Raw genomic sequence first — 20,140 nt, forward strand, 5'->3', positions numbered from 1 at the left:
AATTAGCAAGATAATTCCTTCCTTACATATTCCTTCCCTCAAACTAGCATCAGCCTTTCATGTTTTTCAGACTTCATAGGAGACATGGATTCTTCCTGGGAGTTTTCTAAACCCTAAATTTTAGACATATGGACCAAACTACAAACATTAATGTTTCAAAGAATCTTTGTGGTGAAATAAATATTAAGAAGTTAATGGGTAAGAAGAGCAGAATGACTTGCCTACACAATTCTCTTCTGCAGTGGTTCTCAAAGTGCGGTGTGTGGATTGTTAGCACCAGCATCATTTAGGAACTCATACAAATGCAAATTGCCAGTCCTATCACTGAGGAACTGAATCAGAAACTCAAGGAGTAGGGGACTGGGGGCCAGAGGGTGGGGTGGGGGTGGGAGGACACTCCAATACCATACATAGCCAAGTAATCGTTTTTCTTACTTCTAAAACCCCAATTTTACCCTAATGAGGAAAAGCATTTTTCTGACTCTTCCACTAACGTTTTTAGCATTTTCCGAACGACTTAGATTGCTATTTATCTGAAGGTTCTAGTTAAGTATCAAGCAGCTTCATCCCAGACTTTAAAACCATTGCATTGTGATACTGGTATGAGAATGAGGGACATTAGTGGGATAATGTGGGGACCCTTGAGCCACAGATATAACCATAGAGCTTAGTCAGTCAGCACTTCACAGTCTCCAAGTCTTGTCCCCAAAGTTGTCTCTCTTTTTATTATAACTGACTTTTCTCATGTCATTTTTTTCCCTAGATACCTTTATCAATGAATGTGTCAACCTTTCTGGCATACGACCAACCCACAATAAGTTACTGTGGGGTTCATCATGAACTTCTCTCTCATAAGGCCTTTGAAACAAATGCACAGGAAGATACGATGGAAACACACCTAGAGACTGAGCTGGACCTGAGCACAATCACAACAGCTGGCCGAATCAGTGACCATAAACAGCAGCTGGCTTAACTGAACTAATTGGTAGCCAAGGGTTGCCTCCAAACTTTGTAACCTCAAGGACAAAATGAGGAAGATTTGCTCATTGTGGACTTTCAAAACAAAACAAATCAAAAACTCCCCTGTTAAAATAAACAAAAATTCAAGATTGATTCATGAAATAAAGAAGACATGAATTGTTTCAAGTCTACACTTTGTAATTAGCTAAGTTGTGAAGTATTTTTTTGACTTAGAGTATGACCCTGAAAAAAGAAAAAGAATCTTTTTTCCCCCAAACTCATCCTACCTACCTGTAAAAACTGTACAGAGCTAATGTATTTTTCATATTGTAAAAATTCAATTATAGAAACAACTGGTATGTACAGTACCATAATTTAATTACATTTTACTTTACAAACTTTACACATTTCAGTTTCTAAAATTTTAAATTAACAAAAATTGTTTCTTGTGTTTATTCAAAGTTACTCAGTTTTGTAGGGACTGTTTTGTTACTGCTTTTGTGCCCAGAAACCTTGACTCTAAAATTCTGTGCTGTGAGAAACATGCACGATTTTTATCATGCTTACTGCGTAGAATTTTATCTACTTGTTCCAGAAATAATACATTAACCAAAAAGGGTTTAATTGTTGAGACTTGTAAGAAGTTCTTCAATTACATAGACAGGATTTTCTTATAAATGAAAAAAAATCAGATTTTTTTTAACACTTCTTCACAGATTTAACTGTTGCCTTGAATTACAGCCTAGTTTCTAAGCAGTGAAATGTAATGATAAAGAGGGATATTTAAAAAAATATATATTTCCGAATGAATGACTCATTATTTCATTCTTTTGAGTAACCCATTGTTAGTGTTGGGGGGAGAAGCATGGACAAAACATCACTGGAAACAAAGGCCGTAACCACAGCAACAGACTTTGATACACTTAAAAGGTGCAGCTGTCAATGACAAAGAAAAACTTGTTACATGCCATTATTTTAGGCCAAGGTGGGAGGATAGAGCATAATTGTACAGTAGCAATTTTTCTCCTAATGAACCCAAAGTGGTTTACCTAAAAATAACCATAAGTCAGTGCAAAATGTGCCTGGTTGTTAAGACAACTTCTCATTTAGAAATGTGAGGCTATATTTCGGGAACATCTCAAAGGAAATATATGAAATTTTTATCTTGTATGCCACATCAGTTCTCTCCTGGGGAAGAAATCTAAACATCCACAGCTCATTCAATATAAATATGAGCCATGGTGGAAAACTTTATCACTCAAGTAAACTGTAAACATCCTAATATGTTCTAAATTGTTTATATTGCCATCCAAAATGAGATTCACCTCCAAATTATCTGAAAAATAAGCCAGAGTAATTTAAAACCACCCCAGATCATATATTGATTATATAATTGTATTATAAAGTGAATACAAATCAAATTATGAATACCTGACTTTTCAGAGGCTGAAATAATCAACTTGTTTCTCTGTTGTTTGCTTGGCACAGGTTATTGTTTGAACATATTGATACTTTATGGCATTCACACATTCTTTTGTGTGTTTTGTAATATAAAACTACAAGTTTCAATTTCTGTTGCACTAGGAGAAGTTTTTTTTTTCATGTTGTCATTTTATATTCATTAAATCAATAGGCTGAGAATATGTCAGTCTAACAGGGGTCAAATAATCAAAAACAATGAAGAAAACAATTTGTGAAGAAAATCAATGTCAAACGTTTTTATTTCTTCCAAAGAAATTATATCTACAAAAGTCCAGTTTTATCATGACAAATTTAAGACCAGCTTCAAGAAGAATGAACTTAAAAAATGTAGAGCAAATTTTTGTTGAAAATACAGTCAGAAAGAAAGAAGCAAAATGTTAAAAGAAGCAAACTCTGTTACTAATTTAAATGAAACTAAATGTCACAGTACTTGTATCAACTATTTAGCATCTCAGATTTTGTAACATACTTTGCATAAATTATTTGCTATTCAAACTTTTTGTCATTTTAAGTCAATTTTAATCTTTATTTTTCCAATTTCTAATTTCCTTGCAGTATATTATTGTCAGAGTATTCTTAGTCCTCTAAATTAAGAATTTGCTTTGCACAGTTGGCTAATTTATAGAGGGTTAATTATAAATTTATTATTTGTGGATCTAAAATCAGATGCAAAATATTATTTACTATGTAAACCAAAATTCCATTTGCAATTTTTCTCATTAGAAATTGGCCTTGCAATATTCAAGCATTGTTAAATTTGCATAAATAAGCAATTTATACCTATTTCCAGACATTTGCAAATTGATAAACTATTTTAAATTTTTTTAGGTTCCAGGGAGCCTCACAGATATATGCCCTTGATTTCCTGAAGCAAACCACTTTCTTAAACATTTTAAGTTCATCTAAAGTCAACAACTATAAATAGAAGCAGTCACCTTGGAACCATAGCTCTGTGCATCTGAGGACTTACTACACAGTAAGAGCCAAATAAACTAAGAATGTTGAGATTTCTCATAATTGAAATTAAAACAAAAGATCTTTAACAAGGAAAAAAAAGAAGAAGAAGATGCTGGGTTATTTGTCTGCTTAATTTTTATTCTGCCATGTCCAGGGGCAAGGAGTCGGGGGAAGACCTGCTAGAGGAAATTGTGTCTGGAATCTCTATCGTATATTTGCAATTTATATATTTATGTCTAAAATCCTTATTTCTAACCTGTCTTTTTCAGCATTCAATAATCTCCCACTTCCTCTTCCTCATTACCCTGTCCCTATGCCTCCCTTCCTGTCTATTGCTCATCTATTTAAATAACTGAAATGTTTGTTTGAAGTTGAAAAATGCAGAATTTGACCCAGCGTGGATACAATAAGAGCACTAGCTGCAGCAAACAATAAAATTATGCAGTGTTTTAAGGTTTATAAACCACATTTCACATAAATTATTTCACTTTGTCTTCAAACCACCCTAGGAAGACACATTAATCTCAATGCAGTTGAGACTCACCCAAGAACACAGGGCTAATAATTGGTGGAGTTGAACCATTCTCAAAATTCAGAGTCTGTTCGTCTTTCCACTATATGCTAAAAAGCCTTCCTCTCTCTGATCAGAGCCAGAGAATTTCTAGGAATATTAAACAGAGTGGGGAAAAAAAAAATGTTTGACATGTTGTTCAGTAATCCCTAATTTAACTCAGTTCCTCTATCTATGTAACAAAAGGGCTAAATGAACTTTCTGTGTGCTACTCTGGGCTCGCACATTAAAACTCTCTGTTGAAAGAGTATAGCAAGTTATAGATTTCTTATTATATCATTCGTAAATTTGCAGGACAGTTACGTACAAGAAGTGGATGTATATTGGCCCCAAGGTACAGGCATCAATTTGAGAAGCACAAGAAAAGAAACCAAACACCATCTAAATTGAGATTGCATGGGTAAAGTTATAAAACAGATCTATAGTGTAAGGTTATACACGTGATCAACACATGTCCAGTTCAGAGCTAATTTAGAAGACTTTTATAATTTTTTTCCTTGTTTTTTTGTTCCAACAAGAGTACTTCTTGAATGAATTCTTATACCTGTCTTAATAGAGAATAATTGTCTCTATTTTCCTTCTCATAAAAATGAAATGTTATTTATCCAAACTGATGTATAGATGCTAAAACATACACTAACAGGCAAATAATGTTTTATTTGCCTCATTTTTATCAAGTCTCTCTGTCCCTACTCTCTCCAAAATGTTCTAGAAAACCGTATGGATTTTAATGTAAATTATATTTTTAGAAGGAAAGAACCTGTGAAAACTTAACAGTCAAGACAAATGACATAATCCTGATTTGAAATCAGATCAGTCTGACTCCACAAACTGCTAAGAAATAGCAAAACCTTTTTGTAAAAAAGATTTTCTAAAAAAAACCCACCATATATGGGAGTAAAGGTATGTATTTGTTTTTGCCTGCTCCTGACTGGAAGACAGATATCATCTCTCAAACTAAACATTCAAAATAAGTACAGAAACTGAAAGCATGATAATGGGTACCTCATGTGAATTAAGAGTAAGGTGGAAGAAAGAAAATGCGATGTGCTGAGTAGATGGCAGCACATAAAGGGAGAGGAAATGATACTGGCAGATATTTGGTCTCAGGAAAGAGGGTGGTGAGCAATTTTTGGAGTGGATACATCATATATTGGCATAGCTCGTAACAGTTTATCACTCTGGGTAATAGCTAGTATAACAATCTGGTAACGTGAAAACTTGCAGGTCCTGATAGGTTGGTTATGCAGTAAGAATCCAGATGAGTTGGTCTTGCAGTAAGTAAGAGCTTCCAACTATTTCTATTACCTTCTCACCTCACCACAGCTGTCCCTAATCAGAGAGGTGCCAAGGGCAGGGGATCCAGGATCAATGTTTTAAAAATTCTTGACATACCCACAAGGGTAGCATAGATTGACAATAAGCAATTGTGCTTCATTTTACTATTAACTGTAATGGGGAAAGAAACATTTGAGAGAGATGATGGGTTATTTTTAGAGGTCTCTTGCGACTTGCATTGTGATTCTATTGTGAGATACGGGACTGCTAATATTTAACATTTTTTTTTAATTTAGGGTAAAATTCATGTTTTAAAAAGTCCATAGTTGATTATTTTCCTTTCTATGAAAAACAGTGACCTTAAAGCAAGAGAGTGCCTCAGCCATTTAGGACTTGGAGAACTCCTGAGTTTCTCATCCTCTCTCCCAAACATTTAAAGACTGTTTTATATGATGTGTGTCTTCATAAAAAGCTAGGTGAAAATTTTTGCATAAATCAAATAATATTTAAAATGCACCCATAAAAACTTTAGATAAAAGATCCTTGAAGTAAATCCTTTTTGTTTTCTAATCTGAAACATGTACTAATTTATCTTTTGTAAATTGATTTCCGTGTATCTTGTATTGTGTAATGCAGCACACTTGTAGTGTGTGGCCTTGAAGTTTCTACAATGCAGTTGTTGCCTGGACTATATAAAATGAAGGACTGACTCTAAGTTTTGAGCAGGTCTATCTATAGACACTATACAGTGAATTTATAGTCGGTTTCACTTACTGAAGTTAGTTGGATTAATGCACAAAACAGTCTTGAGATAACATGAATGGATAAAGTTGATAGTTATTTTTTTTTTCTATTTTTTGGTTTAAACTCTTACTATCTATCATTGTATCCTCAAAGTTGCTATGAAGAGATCAAAAATCCCTTGGGTTCATGCTAGATTTACTGAATCAGAATCTCTGAAGTTAATCTCTGATGCATACTAGGTTTTGCAAAATATTGTTCAAATGAATTTACTTTTACCAAGTCATTCAACTGCTTTTTATTCTAGTCTAAAATTATGAATTCTTCTGCTTCCCTATGCCAATGTGGATCTTATATTTTATGCCTGGCTGAACATTTTTCTTGACTGGAGGAATGCACAACAAAGAACAACTATACATAAAAATGGTCAAGTTATTTCCTGACAGATGGTGTTGTTTGTAGATTTTGCTCTCCATTAGTCTTTCAACAGGAATATCTGAAAAGAGTCTTAAACCCGCTGGGTTATTCACATAACTAAATTATTATTTGCTGCCATAAGTAATAATGTAACACCTGAAAAGCTGGCAATGGAGAAAGAAGATGTATCAATCACTGTGTTGTCCTCATCTCGTTCTCAAATCATCTTAGGAAACAGGTATAACCACCATTCTAAAGAAGAGGGAAACAAGGACCATGGTAGTTGAATAACTTGCTAAGTCTCACATAATAGATTTGGGGATTCATATCCAGTTCATCAGACTCTAGGATGTGCCCCTACTACCAAATAGCACATTTTCAAATGTGAGAAAACACCATAATCAATATAATTAGGCTCATATATTTTAATAGGGGGTATGGAGACAGCAGAAAAAGAATATAACTTCCTATTTCTAAACAGAAAAGTTACGTAACTATTTCACACTATGTAGAGATTTCCTTCAATATCCCATGTTGGCAACTTAAAGGAAAGAAATAACCATTACTTTCTTGAAGTTTCATACACTGTTTCCTAAAAAGAGTGGATATTAAAAAGAAAAATTCTTCAAAAGATAAATATTCCCAAATATTCATGTTGTATTTCATTTCCAATTTTCCTAGCTATATTATTAAATTATAATAAAAATATGATAAGTAGATATCCACAATATAATCTTTAACTGGTCCAAAATGGAAATTGAAGCAAAAAAAAAAATGTATAGATGAACAGTCAATAAAGTAACCAAATGCAAATAACAATGTGAAGAAAAACAGCAAAATCTACAGTCACAAAATGTTAACTGTCAATGGCATAGTGTCAGTTGCAGACTATTTCCTGTGAATGATTTTACCCTGGAAGATTTTTTTAATAGGTGCATTATTATTTACACAAATGATCTGGGATCCGGGAACACACTACATACAGGAGGCAGAAAGATAATATTTACAACAATGTAGACTCTGCTTGTCCTATTACTTAGAACATAGTATATATAGCTTAAATTAGAAATATATATACATGCATATTCACAAATCTATACACTATATATATGTGTATATATAGTGTATAGATTTGTGAATATGCATATATATTATATATATATGTTTATATGTATATATAAACGTATATATATTATAAATATATATATGTTTCTTGTTAAGACAATTCACATGTGCAGGTGGCCAAATGAAACTTTTAAGTTTATTTTTAAACTCAAATCTTCAAATAAATTTTCCTCAGTCTTAGCTATTAACAAATTGATTCCATTAGTGTCTTCAGGAGCTTTTCACTAAACCATCGGGCTAACAGTCCCTTATAGTTCTCCCTGCATTTTCACAAGCCCAAGACACTGTAATCAGGAAATTACATTAGTATGCTACTCCATTAAACTATCTGAATATGCAACATCCATGTAAAACACACTTTTCTTTTATAATACATGTGGGATTGAAGAGTCAGTAAAACACTCTATAAGTTACATTTCTACTAAAACTACCACTGCTATAACTGTGAGAAAACGATGCTATAAATTTTAAATGATTAATAAATCCAGAAAAGAAAGAAGATGCAGCATTCTGAATTTAGTATCATTACATATGTGCATTCTGGCACCACCACCACCCTACAGAACTATATAGAGTAATTGTGATTTTGGACAACAGAGATGCTTCTGGTTTGAAGATGTGGTGAAAGACAATGAAGAAGAAAAACATAACACATATCAAGAAGTAAGTGAAGGAAATGTAACGTCATTATAAATCTGCAAGTAATTTTTAAAGCTAAGACTAAGAAGTAAAATTTGCCTTTAACATTTATGCCATCAAATGTCATCAGGAAAAGCTAATATGGATGTTAGGAACATAAAAGCAAACAGATATTTGTGATGGTGATATATCATATATATATATGATAGAATTAATTTCACCAAAAGAGAGAATATTAAGAATAAAAATTAGTTCAAGAACTATCACTATTATTTATCCAGAGAGAAATTGAAAACTCAGAATCAAAGACTCAAACTAAATACCAAATGCTCTTTGAAAGATCCAAAATAGCCCCAAACTATGAACCCCAAATTGCTGCTTCAACCATATGAGTAATTACATAAATTCACATATATCTAGTCAAAATTCTAATGTTAAGAAATGAATTGTATTTTAAATATACTCCATCTGCTCTTAGTGTTTTACATCAATGATATATTTGCTTTCAATTACAGACCTATAAATATAACGCCCTAAACAGTCTGATGAAAATGTGGTTCAAGATTAGACCAACCTTGTCATTCCACTCTACCGTAAGGCCATTATTACAGCAGTATGTTCACCACAGAAGGGAGCTGGGAAAATGGTTTCTAAAGTTCTATCTAGCAGTTCTTGACCTAGACACTTAAAACATTCATTACCTATGGGTCTTATTTTATATTTATTCATAAAATAAGGAAATTACTGCCTTGAAACAAAAGCCTAGAGGCCCAACCCAGCTCTAGCCAGACTACACTTAGAGAGATCTAGGGAAAGAGACTGTACATTTCTGAACTCTGCACTATCTGGAGAAAAACTTGAGATCTTTATATGTCAACGCTTTTTTATATTTGGATTTGATGGAATCGTTAAGTTCAGTGTATTGTTTATTATCATATCCTTTCTCTTTCTGATGATGAACCTCAATTGTTTGTGTTCTATAATTGTCACCAGAGGAATTTCAATTTATATCCAGAAGAAAAAAAAATGGCAATACTGACCGTGTTTCCCCGAAAATAAGACCTAACTGGAAAATAAGCCCTAGCATGATTTTTCAGGATGACGTCTCCCAAACAAAAGCCCTAATGTGTCTTTTGGAGCAAAAATTAATATAAGACCCAGTCTCATTTTCGGGGAAACACGGTAGTACTTTAAGACAAAATAACATTTAATGAATGCTACTTCTTAAGCATTTTACATGTATTAATTCATTTAATATTTACTAATAATCCTAAATGTTATAATTTAGGATTAATTATAACACTATGAATTAAGTACTACTGTTATCCCCTTAAGAAAATAAGAAAAATGATGTTCAAAGTGATTGTATAACATACAGCTACTAAATTGTGAAGCAAGAATTCAAACCCAGATAATAGATATACTAACAAAGTGACCCCTACTAACTGCACATTTCAGGTCCACTTCATAAGCCCAGCTCTTAAGTTTAAAAGTCTATTCAGTTAAGGCTGTAACTAAAGCCATTTTATCAATAGAATGGATAGGTTTATTAAATACCTAATATATATCTAGTGAAAAGTAAGCATCTTTGAGATTTACAAAAGAGTATATGATATAGTCCCTGTTCTCAAGGAGCATACAGTATTAGCAAAGAGAAAACATCCAGAAAAAAATTCCAAGCTAAATTGAATACCTGCAAGTACATACAGCAATCAAAAAATGATATCAACGTTGAATCAAAAAGAAATCAACGTTAGTAGAATTCCTGGGAATAATGGACAGAGGTGAGAACTGAGATAGAACTTAGCAGTATTCAGAGGGGCAAAAGAAAGAGGACAGGGAAGTGAAGAAAGAATATTACATTTTTATTTATGGACATCTATTATTCCAATAGCACTTGTTAGATTCATGTATGCCTGGCAAAGAAATACCAACCTCAATTTCTGTCCTGATTGCCTAAAAGTTCAGAGTCAAATTTCACTCTGGCCACAACAAACCTTTTGGCCTTTCTATAGGGGCATAAATATACCCCACCTTTTTCTCAACTCTGTTTCTCTTTATATTCCTATTTATTCATGTGTTTTCTCTTTCTTTGGTGGGGTTAAATCATACGAATCATTTGTGGAAAACATTATGTTGGTTTTAATAAAATTTTCAAAAAACATTTGAAGATTGATTCAAACAACCCAGTTACCGTGTTTCCCTAAAAATAAGACCTAGTCGTACCCTCAGCTCTATTGCGTCTTTTGGAGCAAAAATTAATATAAGACCCAGTATCATATTATATTATATTATATTATATTAATTATATTATATTATATTATATTATATTACATTATATTATATGATATTATGTCGTATATGTCATATTATGTTATATTATATCATATATACTGGGTATTATATTATAGTATATTATATTATACCCGGTATTATATTATATTATATTATATTATATTATATTATATTATATTATATTATATTATATTATACCCGGTCTTATATAAATAAGACCGGGTCTTATATTAATTTTTGCTCCAAAAGACGCATTGGAGCTGATGATCCGGCTAGGTCTTATTTTCAGGGAAACACGGTCATTTGAAATAATTACGTGAATTATTTCTTAGAAGTTACTGTTTTTAATTTACTGGGGTGACATTGGTTAGTAAAATTACACAGGTTTTAAGTGTACAATTTTATAATATATCATCTGCATGTTGCATCGTGTGCTTATCACCCAGAGCTATTAATTTTAACTCCTCGGTCAAGTTACCATTTGGTATCAGGTGAAAAAATGGCCTCTAGATTGACTGACTGACTTATCAACCTTTTCAGTCTTTATGTTAATATTTGTGAAAACCAACCAAACTTTTATCCCAAAGAGTAAAAACAACACTCCTTTTGATATCTACATGTTACAAATAAAAAAGAAAACTAAAGTAGAATATGATTAAACCCATGATCAAAATAACTTTGGTAATAGAAAAAAGACCCACTAGTAGAACTCATATTTAGTCAATATTATTTTTCACTACAGTAAAATTTTATGAACACATCAAAATTTAACATAATATGCAGGATTATTTCTACCTTAAAAGTACAGACAATTGTCAATAAAGCTGTTACTTTTTTCAAAGTAGTCAAACAAGGATACGAAATGTTCTCTTCCATCAAATTTTGCTCATCATTTATATTATTAACTTGCAGCTTGCTCTGTATTCACTTGATAGTTACAAATTTTCATTCACAGGTATTTATTCAGTGTGTCTTTTGTATAGTGCTTATCGTTTATGTTATATCCACAATAATTTGGATTAAGTAAATTCAATTAAATAAGAATTCATTCACTTATTCATCTTTTACTATAATGTGCCAAGGACTGAGATAGATTATAAAGTGATCAAATGGTTAAAAGTGAATAAATAATTGTAATTCAATGCGATATTTCTAAAAATGATGTGAATGGTACTGTAGGATTGAAAGGGAGAGTGATTAATTTTGCAGGAAGAAAATCAGAAAAGTCTGCAGAGTAAATGCCATTTGAGACCCTGGATTCTAAAGTTTGCCAGTCACATAACTCACACCTGTCCTGGAAGCTCCACTCCCCCCACTCCTAACTACAGTTTGGAAGCATTTTAGATATCTATGGATATTCGCTTCGAGAAATCTAGAACTCTAATAGTTTCTGAGTCTGGTATTTTGCTCAGAGAGCTAACTACTGAGTTTCTTTCCATCTATAAATGTTAAAGAAGATTTTTCTTTTTAATTTTCCCCTTCCATAATCTTCTCAACTTAATCCGCAAATCAAAAGCACTTGATTTACCCATTCCATGATAAGTACAGGACATATGCAATTTTATTAAATAAATAATAGGTAATAAATAAATTGTAATGAATTGTCACAAGTTGTTTTTGTTTTGTATTGCTTTTAACATGTCCCATGCAAATCCAATCTCTGAGTGTTAAAAACCCTGTATTGCAGTTCTGACCTCAGGAATATGTGAAAAATGTGGAAGAGATGTATTTGCCTGTACAGTTTAAATTTTCACCAATCACTGGTTATGACATGACTGATATTAAAGTAAATGGATATTAGGTTATCCATAGAGAGTCTTTGTACTTTATTCTACTACTATGAAATGATTCTTTAAGAAAGTGCAAAACTTTCAGTTAGGTGGTCAGTTCAAAAGATGAATACAAGTCACCTTTGACTTCTGCAATTACAAGAGGTGCTCAAAGTGGTTACCATCAGCGTCCAGACAATTCTGATTGCGGTGAAATACTGCTTGACCAACGTTGACCAAAATGTTCACTTGTATGCATTTTTTTGGCACCCCAGTATGTCCTTTTTTTCCTTAGCAAACACTTCTCTTTATAACAATACTATTAATACCAAAGGATTCCATTGTTTCGTACTGAAGGCTATTTCTTATTAAATCTTCAAGAAGGCACATTGCGTTATGCTGAGACAAAACAGTAAAAGCAAATTCATTAACTAGTTGAAGGCATAATTTTCTCATCTTCCCACTTAGGAAAAATAATATATTTTAATTTTAGAACTTCAGAACATATCGATATTAACATGAAGAGAGCTCATCATGAATAATGTGATTTTAATGACTACCAAGGGAATTGTGTCATAATGTCCTGCTCCTAAAATACTCTTGTGGGTTATGAACAGTGTACAGTATGTCAGAGGCAGCAGCCATGAGAATCTCCAATATATGGAATGTGTATTATATTCAAACAACTATTCTTCACAAATAAAATACATATAAAATTTCATTCTAGATAATTATCTATAGTGTGGCCCATGTTATATGGTAGGAAATGAGCCTGTAAAACTGAATTCATTAGACTGCAATGTTTTCTATTATATTAAATACCTAAAACATCCTTAATGAGAATGCTTTGCATGTTATCTTTGAAATGTTGCATATATACAGACTATAATTTGTTAGTGACTATAAAATAATAATAGCTTTTAGGGTTTTGAAGTTTCATGACTGCCCTTAATTCCTCTTAAGAGACAGCAAAATCTGAGAAACTCCAGTTGGATTACAAAGCACATTAATGTTCTTTTTATTTCATGGGGCTCTGAGACTGCTAGGATTAGTGTGAAATACTGACATTTACGTTCCTGAGCACAATGGGAGCAGGATGGAATGGTGACAGAAAATAATTGGACAAACTCCAGAAAGGCTCTGAGAAGTACTATTTAGAACTCCATCTTCTGGTTGGAAATTCCAGTTTCATGGAGTACAAAGCTAGCAAAAATACAAGGGTTTGTGATCTCTACCATTCCTTTTCAGGTTTGTACACCATCTTCTTAGAAAAGGACTTGTGACAATGTATGGATTAAATAATCTGCATAATTAAGTATTTTAAGTTAGTGGTCACTAGGAGACAGGTTACATTTTATTATTGCTATTGAATTTCCCATTGCATATTAAATTTGCAATAAATTCATTCCCCCAAAAAATCTTTCCCTGAAAATGTTTACTAAAACAAATAGGACAAGAAAATGAGGAAAAGGGCGGAAACCGGCTAAAAATGGAACAAAAGTTAACAGTAAACATAATGATATAATTCTAAGAGTTGATGTAAATAATCATTCCTTTGAATTATTTAACATAAAAGTATATTAAACTTCTCCATTCCATTAGGAGATAGCATAGGTGACTTTGGTAGAAAAGTAAGCAAGGAACAGTTAGTTTCAGGGTCTAAATAAGCCACAAGGAGATTAACAAACTCTTCTGCTTATTATACTCTCCTTCTCCGTGTTTATGTCTTCTTCCTTTCCTTTTCTCCACCTTTTGTTTGAATGATATCTGATATACATTTATGTGCTGACATAGTGAGGAAGGATGAGAAACCGTGGAGAGGAAAAGCTTGTATTAATTTATCTTGCAATGTAAATTTTTAATTATATAATATTATATATAGCTCTATTACAGTACCTCACCAAAAAGTGCAAATAAGGTTATATTTAACTCAGTACCAGCCCAAACAACCAAATACAGGTTCCAAAGTAATTCCTTTTTCAATAAACTGAATATCCCAGAGCTTAAAAAAATTCAGATAAGGCTCAAAGCTTCCCTTTAAAAAAGATCCTTTGACACTTTTCATAAAAGTGGTTCTTTGCTTGTGGCTAGATATTACCACTTCCACAAATCCCTTGAATTATCAGACTTGGCTTTACATGACTGTACGTGTGGTATTCTATGAAAGATCCAGAAGCTTTGTTAATGAGAATTGCTAAAATAAAATAAAATAAAATATCTCTTAAAATTATTTTTTTTTCAAACCAGTATGTGGTAGGAAGTCATCCCTTGGAGTGTATTTACATGTGGTTACTGTAAGGGATAGTAGGATAAAAAGAAATCCACTAGAACATTCTTACTTCTCCCGAGTCATGGTACACTGGACAGCACACCAATTTCATCAGAAATATCATTATAATTTTCTAATAAATGAAAAGTAGCCACACTATTCACCTGCTCCTGATGATGAAATTCCTAAATGATAAGGTTCTTACCAAAGAAAACCCTGAAGCATCTAGCATTTTATCTATTTCATTGAGACGGGGAAGGGGAATTGTCATTTAGAAATAAAAGTACCAGTCAGTAATAAATTATGTGCAAGTCAATCCAGCACAGTGTATTTCAATCACTTCAGTATTTTTATCTCCCTAAAAAAAAATGTCATAAATGAGGCATGAAAAGCTATTAACTGAATCATTCACACTTTGAATAGATGTTGTCTGATTGCTCTTTCAATGGAAATAATAAACTGATTTATTTATAATTGGTAATTATGATAATATACCTTCATTTTATATCCTTTCCAGTATATTATAGATATTTTATAATTATCTTATTTCATACCTGATCTACAATCATATGCTTCCCCCAAAATTGCTTCTTTCCCAGGCTTTTCCTTAACTTCTTTTTGCTTGGGGTGTAATTAAAATGTTTTAACTGACTTGATTCTTTTCTCTTGTTTGCTCTTTAAATTTTCTGCCCTTTTCCCTGGAATAATTGATCCATACTTTAAGTTTATACAACTGGAGACTGAAATCTGAATTTTAAGTAGATGCATAATATTTCTGTGTAATCACTATAGAATGAATCCTGTCAGCACTTATTAGGTCAAGTTTACCTCGTTTTCTTTCTGAGATAGAGGGAAACAGAGCAGGTAAAGCAAGAGAATTTAATGGAGGCTGATTTCCACTTCAAAGGGAAGGAATTTTTGGTCTTAAGAATCAAGGCATGAAGAGTTGTTTCATCACATTTCTTAATTTCTTTAAAGCAAAGAGGAATATTTCCCTTTGATTTTTTATCTCTAACCCTGAAATCGATTTTATCTTTCCTAGACATTCAACATTTTTTTCTATTTTGCTGCATAACATACTACATATATCCTTGACTCTGCTCTCAACATGTACATGTTCACATAAGAAAAAGCCTTTGGAGATATGCTTCTACATTTCATTGGAACTACCGTCAAGGAAAACAGCCATCACATTATGAAACATAATTTTTAAAAGAACACATGAGAAAAGTGTTTCAGAGCTAGGTCCAGAAAAAAATTCTCCCTGAGAAGTGGTTGTACTTGTCTGCAATAAATGCTAGAGCCCTGTAACACATCCTATCTTCTTCATATCTCAGCTCAGGAACCCAGCAATGGGTAACACTTGATAACATGGTAACCAGGTTAACTTTCCTGTTGAGTGTCCTAGCTTTCTCTCCTTTTTTGTATTGTTTATATCCTCTTTGCCATCCTAGTTGTTCATTTTATTTCATATGTCTTTTGTTATAAGCAGTCTCAACTTATTTAGGAGTAAGCAAAAAGTATATATGTGAGCAAATAAACAAGCGTTGCTACTATAAAAGCATTTTTTTTATTCTTATTGCAACGGTGGTATAATCTGAACTTTGGAATGCTCATTTTTTTCTTTCTAGCATTCATGCCCACTTTCATTATTTCTCATTGCGTCATTTATAGATTTTCAATTCCTTAATTTGCATCTTACTTATGAACTGTTAAAAAAACTTACAGATATATATACACACACTCACACACCACACTCTTTCTCTCCTACACTGTTCTTCATATATAAAGATCACTTCATATATAAAGATCAAAGCAAAGCAGGCCATACATTTCAAGATATCTTCCACTAGTAGAAATGCATTATCAGGTGCTGGATTAAAACAACAAAGTATATTTTCAAAAGAGCTCACTAGGGTTAAAAATGAAGTTCTCAACAATTTTTTTAAAAAGAACTTTCTTACATCTATAGGATGTAAGCCAAAAGTCTGTAGTTAAGTGGCTCTTAACTTTTTTCTAATATTATATTTTGCCTTGTATAATTAACACTTAGAGTTAACCTACTTACAGCTTATAGATCATAAACCATTATGACTACTTTCCAAATATCTATTCCTCTACTTTCCCTGACAGCCTAAAACCCCTCTTGTGAGCTGCCCGTCTACCCCTTGAATATCAACCCCAAATTGAAAGGAGGCAAATTTTTTCAAGTACATCCAAGTTTATCCATATAAAAATATCTTAAACATAATTTAGTGATACTATTTAAAGTGTCTCCTTCTACTTACATTCAGAGAATTGGGTTAATATGTGAGTTAAATTCTGAAACTTAAAATGTAGGTTTGAGATACAATAAACTACAAAATAAATACAAACAAAATCTCCAAAATTGAGATTCAAAATGAATGCGATCTTTTATATTTTACCCGAAGTGTAGTCGTGATTAACTTTAGTCATAGTCCATAAAAAACTCATGTAAAGGGAAAATAAAATAATATTTCATCCATAACAATTTATGAACTCATTCACATATAACATTTCATGTGTATTTATATGGTTAGACTTTAGTCCAACTGCCAGATTTGTGAAGCATGCAATAAAGACAAATTTAAAATATGATAATTCTTACTTGGCATGCAAATTCCATCTTTAGTTAATGTCTATTGCCCCATTACTTTTAAAGGCAGAGAAAAGATATCAGATGCAAGCAAAGTAAAATCAAGAAGATGTATATCAAAATATTGCATTATGTTCCCAATTATTATGTAATTCCCATTTCTCAAGCTTTCTTTGAGAATTAGAGAAAAATTAAATGGATAAATGTACTAATTATATATCTATAACCAATACATTTAATAAGTTAAAATTTTGGAATATAAGGTCTCTACATTCATAGTTTTAAATTACATGCAAAGTTCTGAATTACATTTCAATTCTGTTTAAAGTGTATAACCATTGTGAAAACCAAGAGTCTCTTCATAAACAGAGTAAAATGAATTTACGAGCCGGTGCGACATAAAAATATAAGTAAAAATCTTATTTAAGTAAATTATTAATACTAGTTCATACAAAATATATCTATTCTAGAATCTCCATAGCTTTTTTCTTGTTTTTCGTGATACCATTAAGTTTTGTTATAAATATGGATGCAATTGGAACTAAATTACTACCAGCACATACTGGGTAAGAAATTTGGATTAATGGTTCTTAATTTTTTTCTAATCCTAAATACTTAAAGTTGTAACACACTATCTTAGTAACTTAGCACAGCTGTGGCTCTCAGTGTTGTGTGGGTGGGTATTGGGGGGCATGGAGAGAGATACCACTTTTTCTTGGCTTTTCTCTGTGAAGAATCAGCCCTGAAGAGTGTACTTCAATTGCCTCTTTTCTAAAAATCTCAGATTTTGATTCAGGTCTGAAATGTAGTCCTATGGAGTATAATGCAGTTTTGGGTCAACACTGATCAAGGAGATCCCAAAGAGAGATCTGAGTCTGGAGAAATTAAATATGGGTACCCAGAAATGAGATGCTATATCCCAGAAGCCTACAATAACTTGACTCAAAGGACTCTATATGTATCAGTTCAGAACCTCATAGTTTTCTCACAAAGAACCCAGACCACATCTCTGGGAGCAACTTTGATCCATACACGCTATAAACTCCATCTCTGGTCTGATATTTGACTAACTCCAAGATTATGGCAAACCATGTATTAATGCCTCACCCAAAGGCCTTGTAGAAACAATTACTCTGACTAGAGTGCAAATGAGACAATTATGATCACTCATGAAAATGGCCATGGGAGAAATAAGGTAGTGAAAGACAGATTCAAGAAGCAAGCTGTAGATGTCACTTTTTTCAGTAACAGATTTACACCAATACTTTTAAAGAATTCTATGATAAGAAACAGAGTTAACAGGGTGAGAAAGAAACAAAAACTGGATCTTCTGTCTTTTTTAAGATAGAGCTGCTCCTTTAGTTGTTTTGTAATAACATTCCATCTGATACTTTCTGAGTCAAAACATTCAAATAAATACCTCTAGAGAACATTATCAATTTAATCCTTTCTGCTTGCCCCTTTACACTATTTTGTAAGTTACATTCCTGCTCAGTATTCATGTGCTTCATAGGTATTTGACAAGAAAAATTTAAATAGTTATGCTTTTCTTTTTTTCTTCTCCTAGCATGTTAAAGAACAATGAACCAGATCTAACCAGATAAGTCAACTATTCCCTAGGTGTAACTCCTGGAGTTGTATTAATTTCACTTGCTGCAATGGTTTAATAATTTGCTATAAATGTATTAAATTATAGCATTTGAACATGTGCCAGAAAAATAATACTTTTCCCCAAGCTAAAACCATTCCTCTTAACATCAGGAACAAGACAAGGTTGCCCACTTTCTCCACTTTTATTCAACCTATTTCTGGAAATTCTAGCCACAGCAATCAGACAAGAAAAATAAATAAAAGGCATCCAAATTGGTAAGGCGGAAGTAAAATTGTCGTTATATGCAGATGACATGACACTATATAGAGAGAACCCCACCAAAAATCTAATTGGTAAGGAGGAAGTAAAATTGTCATTATATGCAGATGACATGATACTATATAGAGAGAACTCCACCAAAAAACTATTAGAACTGATACATGAATTTACAAAATTAATAAAGTAGCAGGATGCAAAATTAATATTCAGAAATCAGTTGCATTTGCATAATAAAATACCAGAAGAAGAAATTAAGAAAACAGTCCCATATACAATTGCTTCAAAAGCTATAAAATACTTAGGAATAAATTCAACAAAGAAGTAAAAGACCTGTACTCAGAAAATTATAAGATGCTGAATAGAGAAATTAAAGAAAATACAAATAAATGGAAACACATACCATGGTCATGGATAGGAAGAATTAAATAGTTAAAATGTCCATACTGCCTCAGGCAATATACAGATTCAACATAATTCCTATCAAACTGCTAAGGACATTTTTCACAGAAATAGAACATACAATCTTAAAATTTATATGGAACCATAAAAGATCCCAAATAGCCGCGACAATCTTGAAAAACAAGAATAAAGTGGGAGGTATCACAAGACCTGACATCAAATCATGGTACAAGGTTATAGTAATCAAAACTGCATTGTACTGATGTAAAAACAGACACATAGATCAATGGAACGAAATAAAGAGCACAGAAATAAATCCATGCATATAGGGTCATTTAATCTACGACAATGGAAGCAAGAATTTACATTGGGGTAAAGACAGTCTGTTCAATAAATGGTGCTGGGAAGCCTGGACAGACACATGCAAAAAAATGAAGCTGGACCACCTTCTTATGCCATATACAAGAATAAATTCAAAATGTATTAAAGACTTAAATGTAAGATCTGTAACCATAAAACTCCTACAAGAAAATATCGGAAGTAAATTTGCAGACATTACCCTTAGTAATATTTTTACTGATATTTCCCCTGGGGCAAGGGAAGTAAGAGAAAAATAAACGTGTGGGATTACATCAAACTAAAAAGTTTTTTCACAGCTAAGGAAACTATCGATAAAACATAAAGGGAGCCTACTGAATGGGAGAAGATACTTGGTAATAATATATCTGATAAGGAGTTAATTTCCAAAGTT

At 32.4% G+C, this 20,140-nt stretch overlaps 2 protein-coding genes across 4 annotated transcripts in view; one reads left to right on the top strand and one right to left on the bottom strand.

The window, feature by feature from the left end:
- LRRTM3 (leucine rich repeat transmembrane neuronal 3) overlaps nucleotides 1-2,937 on the top strand; it is a 163,513-nt gene extending 160,576 nt beyond the window's left edge. Inside the window, exon 3 of the mRNA XM_033130598.1 lies at nucleotides 764-2,937. Within this exon, the coding sequence (XP_032986489.1) occupies nucleotides 764-973 (210 nt within the window). The 3' untranslated portion in view covers nucleotides 974-2,937. The remainder of the gene's footprint in view (nucleotides 1-763) is intronic.
- The window catches only part of CTNNA3 (catenin alpha 3), a 1,431,866-nt gene that overhangs the window by 1,017,602 nt on the left and 394,124 nt on the right, over nucleotides 1-20,140 (bottom strand). The window lies entirely within an intron of this gene.

The sequence above is a fragment of the Rhinolophus ferrumequinum genome, chromosome 16 (genome assembly GCF_004115265.2).
Source record: "Rhinolophus ferrumequinum isolate MPI-CBG mRhiFer1 chromosome 16, mRhiFer1_v1.p, whole genome shotgun sequence".
NCBI classification, from domain to species: domain Eukaryota; kingdom Metazoa; phylum Chordata; class Mammalia; order Chiroptera; family Rhinolophidae; genus Rhinolophus; species Rhinolophus ferrumequinum.